At 37.7% G+C, this 19,219-nt stretch overlaps 1 protein-coding gene across 4 annotated transcripts in view; it reads left to right on the top strand.

Annotated features, from left to right (window-relative positions):
* The window catches only part of satb2 (SATB homeobox 2), a 68,862-nt gene that overhangs the window by 24,791 nt on the left and 24,852 nt on the right, over nucleotides 1-19,219 (top strand). For all 4 annotated transcript variants that reach the window (XM_015603402.3, XM_007227761.4, XM_007227759.4 and 1 more), the window contains exons 4-7: nucleotides 14,099-14,225; nucleotides 15,404-15,527; nucleotides 17,169-17,271; nucleotides 18,696-18,746. In XM_015603402.3, the coding sequence (XP_015458888.1) occupies nucleotides 14,099-14,225; nucleotides 15,404-15,527; nucleotides 17,169-17,271; nucleotides 18,696-18,746 (405 nt within the window). The remainder of the gene's footprint in view (nucleotides 1-14,098; nucleotides 14,226-15,403; nucleotides 15,528-17,168; nucleotides 17,272-18,695; nucleotides 18,747-19,219) is intronic.

A 19,219-nucleotide genomic window follows, 5' to 3' on the forward strand; every position in this document is an offset into this window, starting at 1 on the left:
TAAGGCTGGGTGCAGCAGCATTAGCATTAGCATTAGCCGCTAACTGCACCACTAGCTCTTTTGCCATTAAGAGCTGAGTATATCGGACTGTAGTCTGCATGTTTAGCATGTTAAAACATGCTAAATGAGATGAACACTCAAGGTTTTTTTTTAGTCTACCGCTATTGAACGACATTTACTACCGTTAAACACTGCTGTTAAAAATTTTGTTTGCATCTTATTTATTAAAATAGACCAGATAATAGATGTTCATTGATAGCGTGCCTTATTATACTGTTGTAAAATATGTTAACTAAATAAGAAATGCATATTTCCCACTACTAGCCTGCGTTTCAGGCTGGTTCAGTCAGTGTGTAAGGAGTAACAGAGCTGCAGCAGCAGGCCGGAGTGTGAGCGAGCTGCTGACAGGAGCGAGGCTTTGATAAACTGTTTGTAAGAACTGTCGCGAGAAGAAAAAGAGAAAGGCCATTTGTTCAGAGCAACAGAATCACAGCCTGAAAACTCATTAAAAGACAACAAAGGAGACAGAGAGGGAAAGAATGTGCTGTGTGTGTGTGTGTGTGTGTGTACTGTATGTGTGTGTGTAAGACATTTATATTGGAATTTATGTTTGTGTCTACATGATGTCTTTGTAGTGCTCTTCTGTGTCTGTCCACATCTCAGTGTTACTGTGTGTGTGTGTGTGTGTGTGTGTGTGTTAGTGTGTGTGTGTGTGTGTGAAATACTAAGATTGTTTATGAGTGTGTGAGCCAACGAAGGAACATAATAACACTTTAATTTATTGTTGTGCACATGGTTGTCATCTCCTGGAAGGCTGAAAAGTTTACTTGTATTCTGTAAAGTATGCAGAAAATTTAAAACAGAAATTGCGCAGAGTTTAGCTACGCTAACAATAGACATCAGCAAGTATCTGAGGAGCGAGCCCGAACTTAAACACAGATAAACACATTCTGATCTCATTATTTTCTCAAAGGTAGGGTATCCAGTTAATTAGATAATTCTGCCTTTTCCCAGTTCAGAAAATATTTATCATCTGGTGAGATGAATGAGCTACGGGTTCGTAATTAAGGCCTGTGTGACGAAGTGTTTGGTAATTTAACTAGGTTTAAGTAATTCTACAGAAATAACAGACTTCTACAACTGAAAACATGTGCTTTGGCTGCACGTTTTAAATACATTATAATCTTATTTTCCGTAAAAAAAAAAGAAGTTGAGCTCGTTTCAGTGCTCCCTGTTGGTTTGATGAATCGAATTTGAACTACAGGGTGAAGATTTACGATTTGATACATATAAAAGGATGTTTTATAGCTTTCTCAAGTGAATTCCATGTAGACAATTAATTTGTAGAAACAGGTAAAGTCACCGCTGTCATATACAGTAAATACCTTGTCTGTCTGTTTTTACGATGTTTTTGTACAGTTTAACAAAACGGGAATTGTTATTTAACATTATGTCCAAAAGAAATGCTTTAAAAAACATATTTACATCGAAACATTTGTATTTTTCCTTTTCTTCCATAAAGTTACAGGGTTTTTAATATGACACCCTTTTAAAATATGCAAGGTTCCTTTCTCTAATGCTTCTCTAGTAAAATAGAGACTAAAAGTTAAAATTAACAAAATTGAATACTTCAGTGATTCATTGTCTGTTTAAATAGTTCTGGTTTAAATTGGTTATGTATTTTAAAAGGAAGGATTTCACTGCTGTTATGTGTCAACGATCCTTGTCATTTGCTTTGAGTGCTTCAGCATTTTCTCAAAACATACAAAAAATGCCTGTAAACTAAATCAAATAATCAAATAAAGAAGTGTGCTAACACAGTGGTAGCACAATAGTTTTACTGTACAATTGAACTACTTTACTACTGTATGAAAATGAGATATAGCATGATTAGTAGTACAGGTATTTGTTGTATTGTAAAGCAGGATTACGGAGGAAGGAAAATGATTTAAAAAATTATAATTTACCTCTGAAACAGCATTAAAAACAAGAGAGAGACTAAAAAGACTAAATGAGTCAAACAGTTTACAGACAACACGATCCACTCCACACCTACCTTCAACACCATCAACTCATCAGCCCAAAGAAAAGATAAAGAGAAGGAGAAGAGTCTATTATATAGTATATAGTGTAGTTAATATAGTAATTTATAATTTATTACAGTAATGTATTGTACTCTCTCTCTTTATGCTCTCTTTATATATTCATCTGTTTGTCTTCTATTGTCTTATTTATCCAAATACAGCTTTACTTTACTAACTGAAGAGTCATCTTCTAATGAGAGGGAAAGAAAGAGAGAAAAGAGAGGGAGGAGCAAGATAGAGAGAGAGAGAGAGAGAGAGAGAGAGAAGGAGAGAGAGAAAGAGAGAGAGACCTCATCTCAAATGAATACTTTTTGTTTTTTAAAATAAGCGTTTATGTTAAATGAATAATTTCTGGCTTAAATTATACATTTTTTCCTCTGCGGTTCACGACCAAAATTACACAGAGTCCCGGCTATTTTCTCCCTGTTTGAATTGTGTCCTGCATAGCTCCCTTCCAGCAGTGTATTTAAGCTCCTCTCCCAGCACCGCGGCCTTTCTTTAATTAGCCTGGCCAGTAATTAACTGGGAGATATTGTTTATTTCAATTATAAGGGTCTGAGGATTTTTATAGAAATGCGCGGACAGACCTGTAGTTTAGGGCTTCAGACAATTAACAGTGGTGATGGCTTACAGAACCGGCGCATTGTTGCCCTGCCACGTTTGACATGCGGCCACTGAGGGTCAAACCACCATCTGGGTCAGTTTGATGAAAATATGCACTATTGCTTGATATGGAACCAGCAGGCATTATTTCAGCGCTTTGAACTCGGAGCAGATGGCTTGTTTTTTAGTGTGTGTGTTTGCTTTTTTCTATGGTTTTTAGGCATTTTCCTTCTTACTTTGCAAAGTATTGGGACACCTGCTCACTCATTGTTTATTCAAAAATCAAGGATTTTTAAAAAGAGCTTATCCTGCTCTACTGGATTAACTTCTCTATTTCGGTACCACTTTAAAATAAGACTACCTTTATAAAGGCTTTATAAATGGTTTACAGTTAGTTTATTAATGATTACTAATTAGGTTGTAAATGCCTTAAAAATCATTAATAATCAGTTATAACACATACGTAGAAAGGGCAACAATGACCTGTTGTTTGCCACATAGTAAACCCACAGCCATCTATATTGTTGCCCTTTCTACGTATGTATTATAACCAATTATTAATGATTTTTAAGGCATTTACAACCTAATTAGTAACCATTAATAAACTAATTGTAAACCATTTATAAACCCTTTATAAAGGTAGTCTTATTTTTATGTGGTACCATTTTCTCTACTATCCAGAAAAAGGCATTCTTCTCAATTATGGAGCATTTTTGTGAGGATTTGCTTGGTGTTAGATGATCACCACCCCAACTCATTCCCAATATTCTGCTCTACAGCTTAATGCTGAAGGTCTGTAGACCACACATGTGAAAAAAAAGCTTTATGGGTTTCTTCCACAGAGAGTACTTCTGTTTATACAGTATTGTGCAAATGTTTTAGGCACCTGTAGGACTTTTTGTAAAGAAAAAGCTTCTTATCCGTGCAGTAAGTGTTTATTAGCTCAGTAAAACAATTTTACAAAAAGCAGAGCTTTTACAGCCCTGTTTTCCTTAAAACATCTCCTAATCTCCCCTCATCATCTGAGTTTAATAGAGTTATTTCTAGTTCTCATCATATTAATCAATACCTGGTTTGGTAAATTGGTAAATTTGGTAATTCAGTTGAGCTGCTGATGGAACTGAGCATAATAATATAAACATGCTAGCTGAGGAGCATCCAGGAGAAATCGGCTTGGCTCACAGGATATATAAACATACTTATAGTTAAAAATGAGAAATCCTTGTTGCGTTTTACTGTATGTATGTTTAATTGCCTCTGTTCAAATCATATGTGCTGCTTTTTTCAGGTAAAACACTCATATTGCTGAGATAAATGTATTAATGGAACTTTTGCACAGTACTCTATATACACTGCTTGGCCAGAAAAAAAATTGCCACCAAAAAAAAGATCACTCATTCTATATTTTTAATATTTCATTGGACCGTCTTTAGCTTTGAATGCAGCATGCATTCACTGTGGCATTGTTTTGATAAGCTTCTGCATCTTTCATAACCAACACACACTGAATGTATAATATATACATATATAAATAAAAAGTTTGAAGTAAGATTAATAGGTGAAATATAACATCAACATAATTTGTAAGATTAATCACTCCACAAACTTAACTAAGACTAAACACATGTAAATTGGTTTATTGTTTATATTTGCCCCGTTTATTTCATGCGTGTGTGTTAATGCTATTAAAATAAGTCAGTTATCTGTATTACAGTGTAAAGAGAATTCAGTTATACTGTAGAATTGAGATAAATCTACCGGACAGAAACACTTACAGTTGTGGTCAAAAGTTTACATACACTTGTAAAAAAACATAATGTTATGGCTGTCTTGAGTTTTCAATAAGTTCTACAACTCTTATTTTTCTGTGATAGAGTGATCGGAACACATACATGTTTGTCACAAAAAACAGTCATAAAATTTGGTTCTTTCATAAATTTATTATGGGTCTGCTGAAAATGTCACCAAATCTGCTGGGTCAAAAATATACATACAGCAACAAAATTTGTCAATTTTGGTGATGTAGCGAGTTGTGTCAATCAAATTAGCTTCATGTCATGGCCTCTTCACTTCTTGTAAGTGATTCTGATTGACTACAGCTGTTGACTTCTCATGAGCCCATTTAAATAGGGCTCATTTGACCCAGTGATTAGACTCAGCTACAAAAGCTACAATGGGAAAGTCAAAGGAACTCACTGTGGATCTGAAAAAGCGAATTATTGACTTGAACAAGTCAGGGAAGTCACTTGGAGCCATTTCAAAGCAGCTACAGGTCCCAAGAGCAACTGTGCAGACAATTATACGCAAGTATAAAGTGCATGGAACAGTTGTGTCACTGCCACGATCAGGAAGAAAACGCAAGCTATCACATGCTGCCGAGAGGAGATTGGTCAGGATGGTCAAGAGTCAACCAAGAATCACCAAGAAGCAGGTCTGCAAGGATTTGGAAGCTGATGGAACACAGGTGTCAGTCTCCATAGTCAAGCGTGTTTTACATCGCCATGGACTGAGAGGCTGCCGTGCAAGAAAGAAGCCCTTGCTCCAGAAAAGGCACCTTAAGACTCGGCTGAAGTTTGCTGCTGATCACATGGACAAAGATAAAACCTTCTGGAGGAAAGTTCTCTGGTCAGACGAAACAAAAATTGAGCTGTTTGGCCACAACACCCAGCAATATGTTTGGAGGAGAAAAGGTGAGGCCTTTAATCCCAGGAACACCATGCCTACTGTCAAGCATGGTGGTGGTAGTATTATGCTCTGGGGATGTTTTGCTGCCAGTGGAACTGGTTCTTTGCAGAAAGTAAATGGGATAATGAAGAAGGAGGATTACCTCCAAATTCTGCAGGAAAACTTAAAACCATCAGCCCGAAGGTTGGGTCTTGGGCGCAGTTGGGTGTTCCAACAAGACAATGACCCAAAACACACATCAAAAGTGGTAAAGGAATGTCTAAACCAGGCTAGAATTAAGGTTTTAGAATGGCCTTCCCAAAGTCCTGACTTAAACCCCATTGAGAACATGTGGACAGTGCTAAAGAAACGGGTTCATGCAAGAAAACCATCACATTTAGCTGAACTGCACCAATTCTGTCAAGAAGAGTGGTCAAACATTCGACCTGAAGCTTGCCAGGAGCTTGTGGATGGCTACCAAAAGCGCCTAGTTGCCGTGAAAATGGCCAAGGGACATGTAACCAAATACTAATGTTGCTGTATGTATATTTTTGACCCAGCAGATTTGGTGACATTTTCAGCAGACCCATAATAAATTTATGAAAGAACCAAATTTTATGACTGTTTTTTGTGCCAAACATGTATGTGTTCCGATCACTCTATCACAGAAAAATAAGAGTTGTAGAACTTATTGAAAACTCAAGACAGCCATAACATTATGTTTTTTTACAAGTGTATGTAAACTTTTGACCACAACTGTATCTGTTAAACCTGCCGCTATAGGCTGAACTGAGAGCGTAATCTCTCCTCTTCTACCTCACTGATTTGGATACAGTTTGAGACGTAACGCTGCGCTGTAGTGATTGACAGTGACGGTATGTGTGTATCTGTGGTGTCTGTGACTCATACACACACACACACACACACACACACGTTGGGGCTTTCCCCTTAGCACAGCCATGCCACTGAGAGCCAGTCAGGCGTGTGCAGCCAGCAGCATCTATCACAGCTCATTCTGTTTAACAGAGTGTGTGATTGCGTGTGTGTGTGTGTGTGTGTGTGTGTGTGTGTGTGTGTGTGTGTGTGTGTGTGTGTATGGAGAAACAGAGAGATAGAGATACAGAGAGACAGAGAGAGAGAGAGAGAGAGAGAGAGAGAAAGAGAGAGAGAGAGATCATTTTTAAAACTGTGTGTGTGTGTGTCTATGTGTGTGTGTGTGTGTGTGTGTGTGTGTGTCTTTGTGTCTTTGACTGTATATGGATGGGTACACATAAGCTTAAGCCAAGCCACCACTGTGCCACATGAAAAGCCATCACTAGGAGCAGGAATTTTAATGTGGCAATGGGAACAATGGTTTGAAGTGGAGAAAAAAAAAAACGACAAAGTCTAAAGGCTTTTCCAACTTAAAAATGATTCATTAATGACCTTACCACAGGCTCTCTCTGTGTGTGCGTGTGTGTGTGTGTGTGTGTGTGTGTGTCTGTTTGTGCAACGTTAGCGCATACTGTAAATGAAAGTCGACTTGCCCACAGCTCTTGTCTTTTTCTCAGCAAAGTTGTTGAACCTTCCCAGAACAAGGCGGTTTTACCAGCTTATTTTTAATGGGGTTAATAATGGAATTGGTGAATGTGGGTGCACATTATTCATTATTTTATCACATTTTATCACATAATCTTATTCTTATCAATATAAATTAGATATTAGTCTAGTAGACGTTCAATAATATGTAAAAGTATTTCATTGCTAAAGTTTTGAAGGTCTCATTCTGCTAAAATCCACTTTTTGCCTGCAGTAGCTAGTAAAAGAAAATCCTCAGAAATACGAGTTGATCAGAGAGATGTTAGGGTGTCGACTTCAACCAGTGAGTTTATGAGTTCACCTCGCACACCTCGGCCTGAGGACCGCCCACAGGCGGAGCTTGCAACTTTTGTTTATAACTAAAGCTGTATCTCTGAAAACATTTTGTCCTTTTTGAGTTTTAGAGCTTCAGTGCTGTTAGCCAGTCAGAGGCAATATATATTTTCATGTATGAATATTCATGAGCAAGAGCCAAAATGTGTCTTTCTGTCTTTCTTCAGAGACCTCTAATTCAGTGATCTAAAGCAGAGCTACATAGAAACACCTGAGCACATTTTTTCACTACACTTCATCAATCGCTTTATTCCTGGAGGAATTACATTCCTTTAGGATCATGATGCAACAAGGAACTAACAGTCTGATACGGACAACACGAAGTGCAGACATAAAGAAAGAAAATACAATAAAAATATTAAATATGGCAGACATTAGACAATTAATAAAAAGGAAAGTGAAGTGCCGACACTGCTCTATAAGGTATATAAAGTTCAGAGACGTCAGGATTCAAGCGTATCACAAACATGAACACATTAGTTACTGAGGTAGAGAGTATATAGTGCTTCACTAGAACATTAGTAGCAGCAAGGCTTAAATAAAAGTAATGATGTAAATAGTTCATTAAATACAAAGTTAGTTACAAGATTAGCCAAATCTACAGGTTATTTTCTCCTGGTTATTTCAATAGTTATTGAAACTATTGCAAGAGTCAGCAATGCTGTATTAATTCAAAATGAAGCTACCCATTGAAAAAAGTACTGTAACCTTGTTTTTTAGGTTCACTGTTAGCTTCAGTAAGAATAGCTGGGTGGCTCGAGCAGCGTTGCACAACGAGACAATGAGCAAAACAGACTCGTCCCACAGAAATCAAAGCACCACAGTAATATAAACACAGTCTGGAGAGAGAAAGAGAGCGAGAGGAGATCAGAAGGGGGAGTGGCACCACGCAAATTGTCTTCATCTGTTTCGCTTAGTCCTCTAATTCAGTATCTGGGGAATACATCTCTGCAGATACCTTTAGAGGAACGAAAGGAAAACACAAGACTTCCCGAAGGCCTGTTAGTTTGTAAGGGAGAAGAGCGTGAGTTAAGTGAACTCAGAGAGGTGGCCAGCCCTGTGCTGAGGATGCACAGTCCCAGCGGGAAAGATCGCGCCAAGAGGAATAAACTGGGGGGAGGAACAGCTCGCACACTGTGTGGCATGTTAGTTTGTTTCTACCAGTCAAAACATCAAACCAGTGACACAGAAGAGAGTGTAGCTTCTGGCTCTTAACAAAGACTCAGCAATACTCCATCATCATTTTTAAAACTAATCTGTATCTGCTGTGAATATGGTTAATTATTATTTTTTGCTTTACATATTTGCTACACCACTCCCATGATTTCCTTTAGTACTTACTTAATTCTTTATCCCATTTTCTTTACAATTTACAAGGCCAATTACCCAACCCACTTATTAGAACTAGATGTGCCCCAACACCAGGAGAGTGAAGACTAGCACATTCATCCACCAACACATATAAAGTCAACCACCGCCTCTTTCGAGCTGTTGCTGAACTGCCGAATTGTATCACAGTGCCTTTGGAGAAAAGCGCAGCAACTCGGTTCTGATACATCAGCTCACAGATGCATTGAGCCTTGTGCTGACCCACATCACCCTTTGGAGTGATGTAGAGAGAGTGAGAAAGAGAGTGGTATCTACTGTACTCACCCAGAGAGAGCAAGGCCGACTGTGCTCTCTGAGGGCTCTGGCTGCTGATGCCAAGCTGCATGACCTGGATTCGAACCAGCAAGCTCACGATCATAGTGGCAGCGTCTTAGTCCGGAGCTGCTGTACTGTGTATAAGAGTGTTAAAAACGTGTTATAAAAGGGTTTTTCATAAAAATTAAAACAGAGGTAAAAACCTCGAAAAATACGTTCTCTATAATTTGTAATCAGCTGCAGATATAGAGAAATGTAGCAAATAGAGGCTGGAAAAACAGTGGAGTATTCTTCTAACTTCCCAGCGCTAACTAGTGTTGGCAGACAATGGAGGCTGTGGTGTGTTGACTGGAATAAGCCAGTCAATCTGTGTGCACTTGAGCCACTTCTGCAACTGGAGCTTTTCAACTTACAGAAACAGCCCGAAGGCCGAGAGAGAGAGAGAGAGAGAGAGAGAGAGAAAGAGAAAGAGAAAGAGATAGAGAGAGGGCTGGTCCATTCTGCATCTGGCTCTCATTTACTAAACAGTAATGTGATTTGCGTTGTTTAGTTTTCACAGGTTCAGCCTGTCTCTAATAAGACTTGGAGAAGCCATACCACCGCCTCCCCCCACCACCACCCTCATGGGCTTTCTGTTTTTTTTCTACAGTACATCTGATCACGCTACGCATGCGCTTGCTGCACATATCCAGAGTATACAGTACAGGCCAAAAGTTTGGACACACCTTCTCTTTTTCAATGCATTTTCCTTATTTTTTTAATGACTATTTACATTGTAGATTCTCACTGAAGCATGAATGAACACATGTGGAGTTTTATGTACTTAACAAAAAAAGGTGAAATAACTAAAACAAAAATTTAAATTCTAGTTTCTTCAAAAATAGCCACCCTTTGCTCTGATTACTGCTTTACACACTCTTGGCATCATTCTCTCAATGAGCTTCTTCAAGAGGTGGCCACCTGAAATGAAACGTTTCCCAACAGTCTTAAAGGAAGGAAGGAGTTCCCAGAGGTGTTTATTAGCACTTGTTGCTCCTTTGCCTTCTTCACTCTGTGCTCCAGCTCACCCCAAACCTCAAATCTGGATTGGGTTCAGGTCTGGTAACTGTAGAGGCTGTGGAGGTCATTTTTTGTTAAGTACATAAAACTCCACATGTGTTCATTCATAGTTTTGATGCTTCAGTGAGACTCTACAATGTAAATAGTCATGAAAAAATAAAGAAAACACATTGAAAAAGAGAAGGTGTGTCCAAACTTTTGGCCTGTACTGTAGGTAGAGCAGCATATGTACGAAACAGAGGAGATCTTCTGTGTGAAGATCGTGAAGAGATGCAAGACGTACGATGCAAGACGCCTCTTTTTTAAAATACGTATAAAAAACAGTTAGGTAAATAATGCAACGTGCAGAGGGTCCGGTTTCCATGTGCGGCACCTCCCAACGAAGCTCGTGACATCTGGAAATAAATAGAGCAGAGTCAATGATAGATCCAGCTCATGTATTTTTAATGGCTCGGCGTGGTTCTTAAAAAATAAATAAATAAAAAAATAAACTGCAGGAAGGGCATTATGAGAGGTGTATAGCTGATGCTTCTGCGAAATCAGAACAGAAATATTTATATATATATCATCGCTATCCAATGAAAAACTCCAAATCTCCAAAACAGCAACTTTACAGGAGAGAGAAAAAACCTTCTAAACTTTAAATAGAAGTCAATGTAAAAAGAGTTTATTTTAGGTCATTTTTTAGTATTTAAGTATTTTTATTGGTCCATTCAACAAGAAATTTTGGCACAGCATGAGGGACAGTTTGGTAACACTTTAAAATAAGACTACCTTCATAAAGGGTTTATAAATGATTTATAAATGAGTTTATTAATGGTTATTAATTAGGTTGCAAAAAATGTTTAAAACCCATTAATAAAACCCATTAGTAAGCAGTTAATATATGACATACGTAGAAATAGCAACAGTGAGCTGAAAATTAGCAAAGTAGTGATTCCACACTCGTTCCACATAATGTCAAACCTCAAATCTTTCTATATACTGATCTTACTTTGTGTTTTCCATAAGTCAGCATTAAACTTGCCATATTAATATATTTATAAGTATTTTAACTATTTAAAATACATTAAATAATAAAAATAAAAAGTTGCCACTGTTGCTTTTTTTAAGTGATGTGTTTTAACTGCTTTTCAATATTCAACTGCTTTATATATATATATATATATATATATATATATATATTTATTTTTTTTTTTTTTTTTTTTTTTTTACATATTCCAGTAAAAGCAGAGATGTAGAAGCGCTAATCACTGAACACTAAGCCCATATACTGGATGTACTAAAGAGATAAGATAGACTAATCATGTGAGCATCATCACAAAAAGGCATGAGAAAGTTCAAAAGTGCTAGAGGAGATGAGCTTTATTGCTTTTTTTTATTATTATTGATCTGATTGACCTGTGGTGGGAGCAACCTTTTTTTCTAATATGGCGACAAATGACATTTGATGATTTCCCCAAATCATCAAATCATTACGGCTATCCAAGATAGTGGGCATCTATCTCCCTATACGCTCAATCTACGTTCAACCAAATGAGGAATCTCAGGGAAGCTCAGGGAAGCTCAAGGTCGCTCAGGGACAGCCTCCAAACATTTGTAAGAGACAATCAGATGACACTGGGATGACAAACATGGCCGCCACTCGTGTCTATCATGGGCAGCAAGCATATACAGGCCTTTATGGACTGCTCCTCGGCCATAAACGGCTGTCCCATCCTTTGCACAGCGAGAGGCATTTATAACGGTCAATTTGGGTTAATCAAACAATCATTGACCGGTGTTTATGGCGGGGCCATTAATGGAGGGGGGGCGGCGTGGGTGTCCGTGTGGAGCGTTGCCGCAGGCGCGTTAGCCGCTCCCTGCACGTCTTTGCCGGCTGTAAAAAAAAAAAAAGGCGGCAGCGGCGCCCCAGGGAGCTGCGCTTAATGGGGCGGCCACCAACCAGCGTGTCAGATGCCTCTTCCCTGCCTGATAAGACTTTAATAGATAAGGCCTTATCATTACTGCCATTGTTCCCCGCTGTCTGCTTTTATAGCCTGGGATGAACTGTTTCATAGGGACAGAGCGACATAGAGACAGAATAAGAGAGAAAATAAAAGAGAGAGAGAGAGAGAGCCCTCTATACAGTTTCCCATATTCATGATGCAATGCCCAGAGACAACAGGCACATTCATAAAACATAAATAGTGACTCATCTTCCAGTATCCAGTATCATGGTATCATCTCATCTATCTATCACTCTAATACGGCATGTAAAAACATGCAGCAAAAATTGCTGTCCGCAATAAATACAAGGCGTTTACACGGGCAATGGGGCAATGTTTATATGTCAGTTTTAGTTTGTATGTCAGCTTCAAGTGTCTTCAAGTCTTTTTTTCTTTTATCAGCTTTATCTGTTGATGGCATCCCTCATGTCATCACTGCTTCTCTCGACTGAGATCTTGAGTGTAACGCATTAATGCTTAATGCTTAATTTTATTTTTTGTACTGCCAACTTTGTTTTACATGTTTGTAATAGAAATAATAGTAATAATAATGGTAATAATTACAACAAAAATAACAAAAACAATAATAATGATAACAAAAACAACACAAAAACAATAACTAAACCAAAAAATATATGATTAATGATGGTGGTTTGATAGAGTGGGGTGGCAGATTTTCTGTATGGGTGGACATACTGTATCCAGAATGCATGAAAATAAGTATCAGGTACAGTACAGGTCAAAGGTTTGGAGACACCTTCTCATTCAATGCATTTTCTTTATTTTCATGACTATTTACATTGTAGATTCTCACTGAAGCATCAAAACTATGAATGAACACATGTGGAGTTTAATGTACTTAACAAAAAAAAAAAAATCCAATTCAATTATCCAAATTATCCAAAAGCAGTGTGTAAGACTGGTGGAGGAGAACATGATGACAAGATACATGAAAACTGTGATTAAAAAACAGGGTTATTCTACCAAATATTGATTTCTGGGAAGTAAAATGGTCAGGACAAGCTTAAAAGGAGTGGGTCCCAAAAACAGGTGGAAAGCAAAATAAAAGTCCACACCTATTGTGTGGAATTTGGTGGGAAAACAACAAAGGATGCCAGGGAGGAAGCTAGCTTCCAAAGAAAATATGAAAATAGAAAAACAAAATAAAATGATTCCTCCAACAAAAAAAAGGAAAAACTAAAAACTAAATTGTTCCTTCGTTCCACAGTTAAATGTAAGTTTTTAGCTGATGTTCTTTTTTTGTTACTTTAGTTAAACGAGCTTAAAAGACAGGAAAAAAATTCTAAAGACGCGAGTGCTCAAGGGAAGTGAGAATATCAGCCACTCGGCTGTTCACACACATTTACACAGACATAAAGACAGTGGAAACGCTTCCCTCTTTTAAATCCAATCCACTATATATATATATATATATTAGTTTCTTCAAAACAGCCCCCCTTTGCTCTGATTACTGCTTTGCACACTCTTGGCATCAATCTCTCAATGAGCTTCAAGAGGTGGCCACCTGAAATGGTTTTCCAACAGTCTTGAAGGAAGGAGTTCCCAGAGGTGTTTATTAGCACTTGTTGCTCCTTTGTCTTCTTCACTCTGTGCTCCAGCTCACCCCAAACCATCTGGATTGGGTTCAGGTCCGGTGACTGTGGAGGTTCAGCTCATTTTTTATTAAGTTCATAAAACTCCACATGTGTTCATTCATAGTTTTGATGCTTCAGTGAGAATCTACAATGTAAATAGTCATGAAAATAAAGAAAACGCATTGAATGAGAAGGTGTGTCCAAACCTTTGGCCTGTGCTGTATGTCTAGGGTGCAGTATGTGCATATGTCTATGTCCATTTGTGCCATTTGATATAATTTATGTTGTGTCATATGCAATCTGTGTATTACTTTATATTGAATCAGCTGGAGATTAGAATTTTTTTTTATCTGTGATAATAATGTAATATAACCCACAGTCTGCATATAGTCCCCGGCTTTGGGCAGAGCTCGAACTTGATTTCATTACAGCCATTTACTAACAGTGGAGGTGAAGCTGGTCATCAGCTCTGATGACGTAATGGGAGCTACAAATGAGATCAAATCTGGTTAATGAAGTCTCTTTGTCTCTTTGTTTCTCTCTTTTACAGGAATCATTAAGGTTGGCCGCTGGAACCCGTTACCCATCCACTGCCTGACAGACGCCCCAGAGGCCACGGTGGCCGACATGTTACTGGATGTTTACCACATGGTCACACTCCGCATCCAGTTGCAGAGGTCAGACATCCTAATACACAACAGAGCAGTACACTACACTGTGTGTCTGGTATGAGTGTGCACAGCATCAACTCTGCACATTCATTTGTAGACAGTGATTAGTTTATGTTATTTAATTTGTGTGCTCAGTCTGGAAAAATATATATATATTTTTCAAAACAGAAAGTTTGTCCCTGTATTTTTAAAAATATTTTATATTTTTTGAGTCACAAAATCTGAACGGAACATTAAATGTTTGTATCAGAACAGAATTTACGTCGTCACCCTTTAATAAAAAATGAGTATTTCCAAAACAGCAAATTTACAGGAGAAATAAAAAAAACTTCTAAACTTTCAATGGAAGTCAATGTACAAAAAATATGTTTTATAAGTTAACTTCTTCAAACTTCTTCCACATTTTGGTGAGGATTTTAATCCCATTGTCTTCATGAGGAAGAGTCAGCTGGAATAGTTTTCTCAGCCTCTTGAAGGAAGGAGTTCTTGGAGGTGCTGAACTATAGTTGCTGCTTTTCACTTTTCATCCAAGTGTTTGAGGTCAAAATTTAGAATTACAGATCATTGCTGAGTTTTATGTTTGTAGTTTTGTCATAGTTTCTATGATCCGGATCAAGTGATGAGTTCAGTTATTTGGAGCTTTTCTTCCTTTGTTTGGTTTGGTTTCACACAGGCACCAAAAAAATCCCCAATAGAAAAGCACCAATAAATCATGTGAGCACGTTGTCTCCTCTGATTGGTCAGAGCTGTTTGGTGCAGGAGCAGGAAAGTAAATGTAAGAGATGTGTGGCTGCAAGCAGTGAATGCAGCACATACTGCGCTCATTGTGTAAACAACATGGAGCAGCAGAGACAGTGTTTATTCATAGCTGTGGTAATTAGCATTAATAAACTGCACCTAATCAGCAGTTAATAAAGCTTAAAGACTGGATCATGCTCTCTCCACATCTGCTCTGTTTTACACCTGATTGTTTCTTAAAGGACATTAAAGCAGAAAGAAAGAGCTGAAACTTTTATCTTCTTCTCTACTCCGAGAGGTCCGGGTATATGACTGTGTTGTTGTGCACTATCCCAGTGTGTTTCCGTGTGTCTCCATGGCAACGGCCGCTGTTTCTCTGTATCGATCAGCTGACAGGGAGCTGTAATGTATAGAGAAACAGGAAGTGATTGTTTCTATGGTTACAGCTTCGCCAAGCTGGAGGATCTGCCCTCGGAGCAGTGGAACCACGCGACAGTGCGCAACGCTCTCAAAGAGCTGCTGAAGGAGATGAACCAGAGCACTCTGGCCAAAGAGTGCCCACTGTCCCAGGTACTGTAACCTACTGACCTCCAGCATTCAAGGTTTAATGTCTGAAAGATATAGACAAAATGTGTGAAATACACATTTATAATATGCCATACAGTTTAATAACATGAAGAGAAACAAATGATGAGATCAATACTTTCATTGTGAGGTAATATCTGAACTTTTTGGAATTAATTGTAAAATAAAACCATTATATCAATGTTTAGGTAGAACCTATTCATCATACCTAGAAAACAGTGTGATTAAATGATAAACTTTCTGTTATATTTCAGTTTTCAGTTATCTGTGATTTATTGTAGCATACTATAAAGGTTGAGACATATATGTAATTGAACAGATAATTAATAATAAGATCAGGCTACCAGTATGTACCTATAAATGTTCCTGAAATTAATTTAGAATTTTTAAAAAGACCTAAGAAAAAAAAAATAAATCAATATCAGATGTTTTAAATTTCTTTAAATGTCTGAATCATTGCAATAAAAGGGACTGGGATTTAAAAAGAAATATTTCTTTTTTTTGTTTTTGTGGGGTTTTTTTTTGGAGGGAGGGGGAATTAAGCCTTTATACATACTAATCTTTATTTTTAATAAGATTTATGACAGTAATAAGCACAAAGCTGTTAAGTAATGTATCTGAACTAATCATTTATTGACACTATATACAACTTTATTGAACATTACAAAATTTTAATGCTTGAGAATGTTGTAAATACTGTAGAAAAAGAATTATGAGACATTAGTTAAACATTTGGTAGTGACTAATAGTGTCTTTACTAGTGACAATTAATAATTACTTGAGTTATTCTGTCGTACTGTTAATCAATGAACCCTCACTATATAGTTTTATCAAATATAGTTAAAATGTGACAGAAATTGTTTTGTTTAATAATTGCTTAATACACTAATGACAAGATTGATATAACCCCAGTGATTTGTACCATTTGTACCATTTTTCTAAGAGTGAAGAGGATGGAATGCACAAAGAATGGCTTTATTACAAATAGTGCTACTATTAAACTAAACAGTTTATTATTGAATAGTTTAATATTTGCTCTTTACTCTCCTCAACTTACCCCTTTAAACCCCTCTGCTTTTTACTAAGTGTTATCAATCTGCTTTGAGTTTGTAATACAGAATTGATCAAACTTTTGAATAAAGTCTTCCATATAAACACGTTTCATACTGCTTTGTGCTCGGGCTGAATTTATGAGTCATTTCTAACGCCGCAGAAATTACTTTAATAGTTCCACAGCAGTTATGTGCGTGTGTGAGCCTAGCGTTGCATGTTCACTTCCATGCAAAAGAGCAATCAGTGAGATTTATGTATCTGTGCATGCTGTGTTTAAGTGGAGCGCTCTGTGTGGGTGTTGATCCTCATATCAATTGCTTGCATATGTGTGTGGCTTTCTGTCTCTCACTGCTCTGTGTCACTAAGTCTAGGAACATGTCGCAGTGCTAAAACTCAGCCATGCTCAGGTGTTTTGGGTATTTTCACAGTAATGCACTTTATAGAATCGCTTATCGTCTGGGTTTTAACAGCTTGGCTATTCACATGTTATATTATGTCAGTTATTCTATAGATATAGTGTGTATATATCTCTCTGTATTGCCGTCATTTTTCTTTTCTCTTTTAATTCTGCAGAGTATGATCTCCTCTATAGTGAACAGTTCCTACTACGCTAATGTCTCCACTGCTAAGTGCCAAGAGTTTGGACGCTGGTATAAGAAGTACAAGAAGATTAAAGGTAAGATCTGAGCTGCTCTATATCTTTATTTTTGAACTACTTCACTGACTTTATACTTGATAATAAAACACAGTGGATCAACATCAGCAGATGACAGACATGTCTCTCCAAACCATCACTGATCATCAGTAAATTTTATTTTACATTTCATTTGTAAATGAAGGGATCAGAGTCTGGAGGAAGAGTGGAGAGACACACAGTCCAAACTGCTCGAGGTCTAGTGTGAAGTTTCCACCAATCAGTGATGGTTTGTAGAGTCATGTCTGTCATCTGCTGGTGTTGATCCCCTATAAATGAATGCATATAAATGCATTCATTTATAGTCTCCAAATGACAGGTACTATCATTTTTAGGGTTTAGTGATTTACAAATGTATCATACTGTTCAATGTGACCATGCTATTTTTTTAACGCAGCAAAAATAAAAAAGGCTAAAAAGTTGCTTTATATAAATGTGTTAAATTTTTTTAAGATCATAATATTTTTAATTAAAAGCTGTGCCAGTTTTTTTGAAAAATGAGTAAATTGTGCTAATTGACCCATTACCTGTTAGAGGTAAGGAACACCATTGCACTAAATATTGATAGAATAATTAGTAATGGAGTTAATAATGAAATATTCACAATGATTGTTGGGATTTTTTTGGTTTTAGACATTTTTTAGATAATTAAACATGAACCAGTTCAAATTAATCCTGGAACACATTTCTGTTCCTGACAAATGAACATAATAGGAGGGTTAATCTATTAATCAGCAGAGTTTCCTAACGTGACCCCACTCATCCAGTTCAGTTGGGGTTTTGGAGGCTGTGGGTGATCCAAAAAAAAACACCACCACCACCAATACATTTACAATATAGGTTCTCTCTTAATGCCCACTCTCCTCTTACCCTGGACGGCAGAAACACAATCCCCCACGCAGTGTAATGGAAAGCACTCCGCCCCCTCCCCGAGGCTGCAGGAGGTCTCACTACCAGGACGTCTTCACCGCTGGATCGGTTAAGCCTCTTAGCATCAAAATGCCTATGACAATTTTCCTCCTGCCCTCCTGCCCCCTCAAAAAGCGCCATAATTACACAGAGAGACAGATCAAAGTGTCGCCCAAACCCCGAGCGCAGTGAGACAGAGAGAGAGAGACACGGTGGAGAATAAAGAGGTCTTCAGCGCACTGACAGAGCCAGCAGTGTTGGGTTACACTGTGCCTCCACTATTAGTTCTGCTCACTGCTTCCCAGAACCAAACACACGGCCTCGCTGCTCCAGATGTGAGCGGCATCATGGAGGCCATCCTACTGGTAGACGCAGTTATCTATCATAGGCTTCATTGGACGATAGTAAAGACTGTAACTTTGGCATGTGTGCTTCAGTTGTTGTCAAAAATGGGTCCATAGTTGCTTTGTTTCACTTTCTTCTTCTCTGGCTCTCAGGTGACTACTTTGAGAAGATGTGGCCAGCCCGAGAGAATTCAGAAATTAAAGGTAAGGGATCAGTTTAGGCAGGGGCAATGCCTGGGTATGTAAAGATACAGGGCTCAGCCCATTTAATTATATTAATTGATATGATATGTAATGTTAAACATGTTTATTAGCTGATCAGTTGGATCTGGTGGAAAACATACAATTTTAGGGCAGAGACCAGGGTTAAGAAACTCATTTAAACCAAGTATAGTACTAAATTCTGGCTATCCACAACATTCAGCTTCTAGCTAACTGGTTATTTTCGTTAATTATAGCTTACAGTAAGTCATGCAATCCTAAATTAATAAAATAATTAGGGCAATTAGGGCAAGTTAAAAATATATAGTTTTTTTTCTCAAACCTTGACTATCTATCTATCATTCAGAGATGAGTCTTTTTAACCAGCTATCAGAAACAATCTCATCACAGTTTACATGGTTAGCTCTGTTACCTTTCTTTTAGAAAAATCGCCGTATATCCATATATGTTTTAAC

Source organism: Astyanax mexicanus, chromosome 11 (genome assembly GCF_023375975.1).
Source record: "Astyanax mexicanus isolate ESR-SI-001 chromosome 11, AstMex3_surface, whole genome shotgun sequence".
In the NCBI taxonomy this organism is placed as follows: Eukaryota; Metazoa; Chordata; class Actinopteri; order Characiformes; family Acestrorhamphidae; genus Astyanax; species Astyanax mexicanus.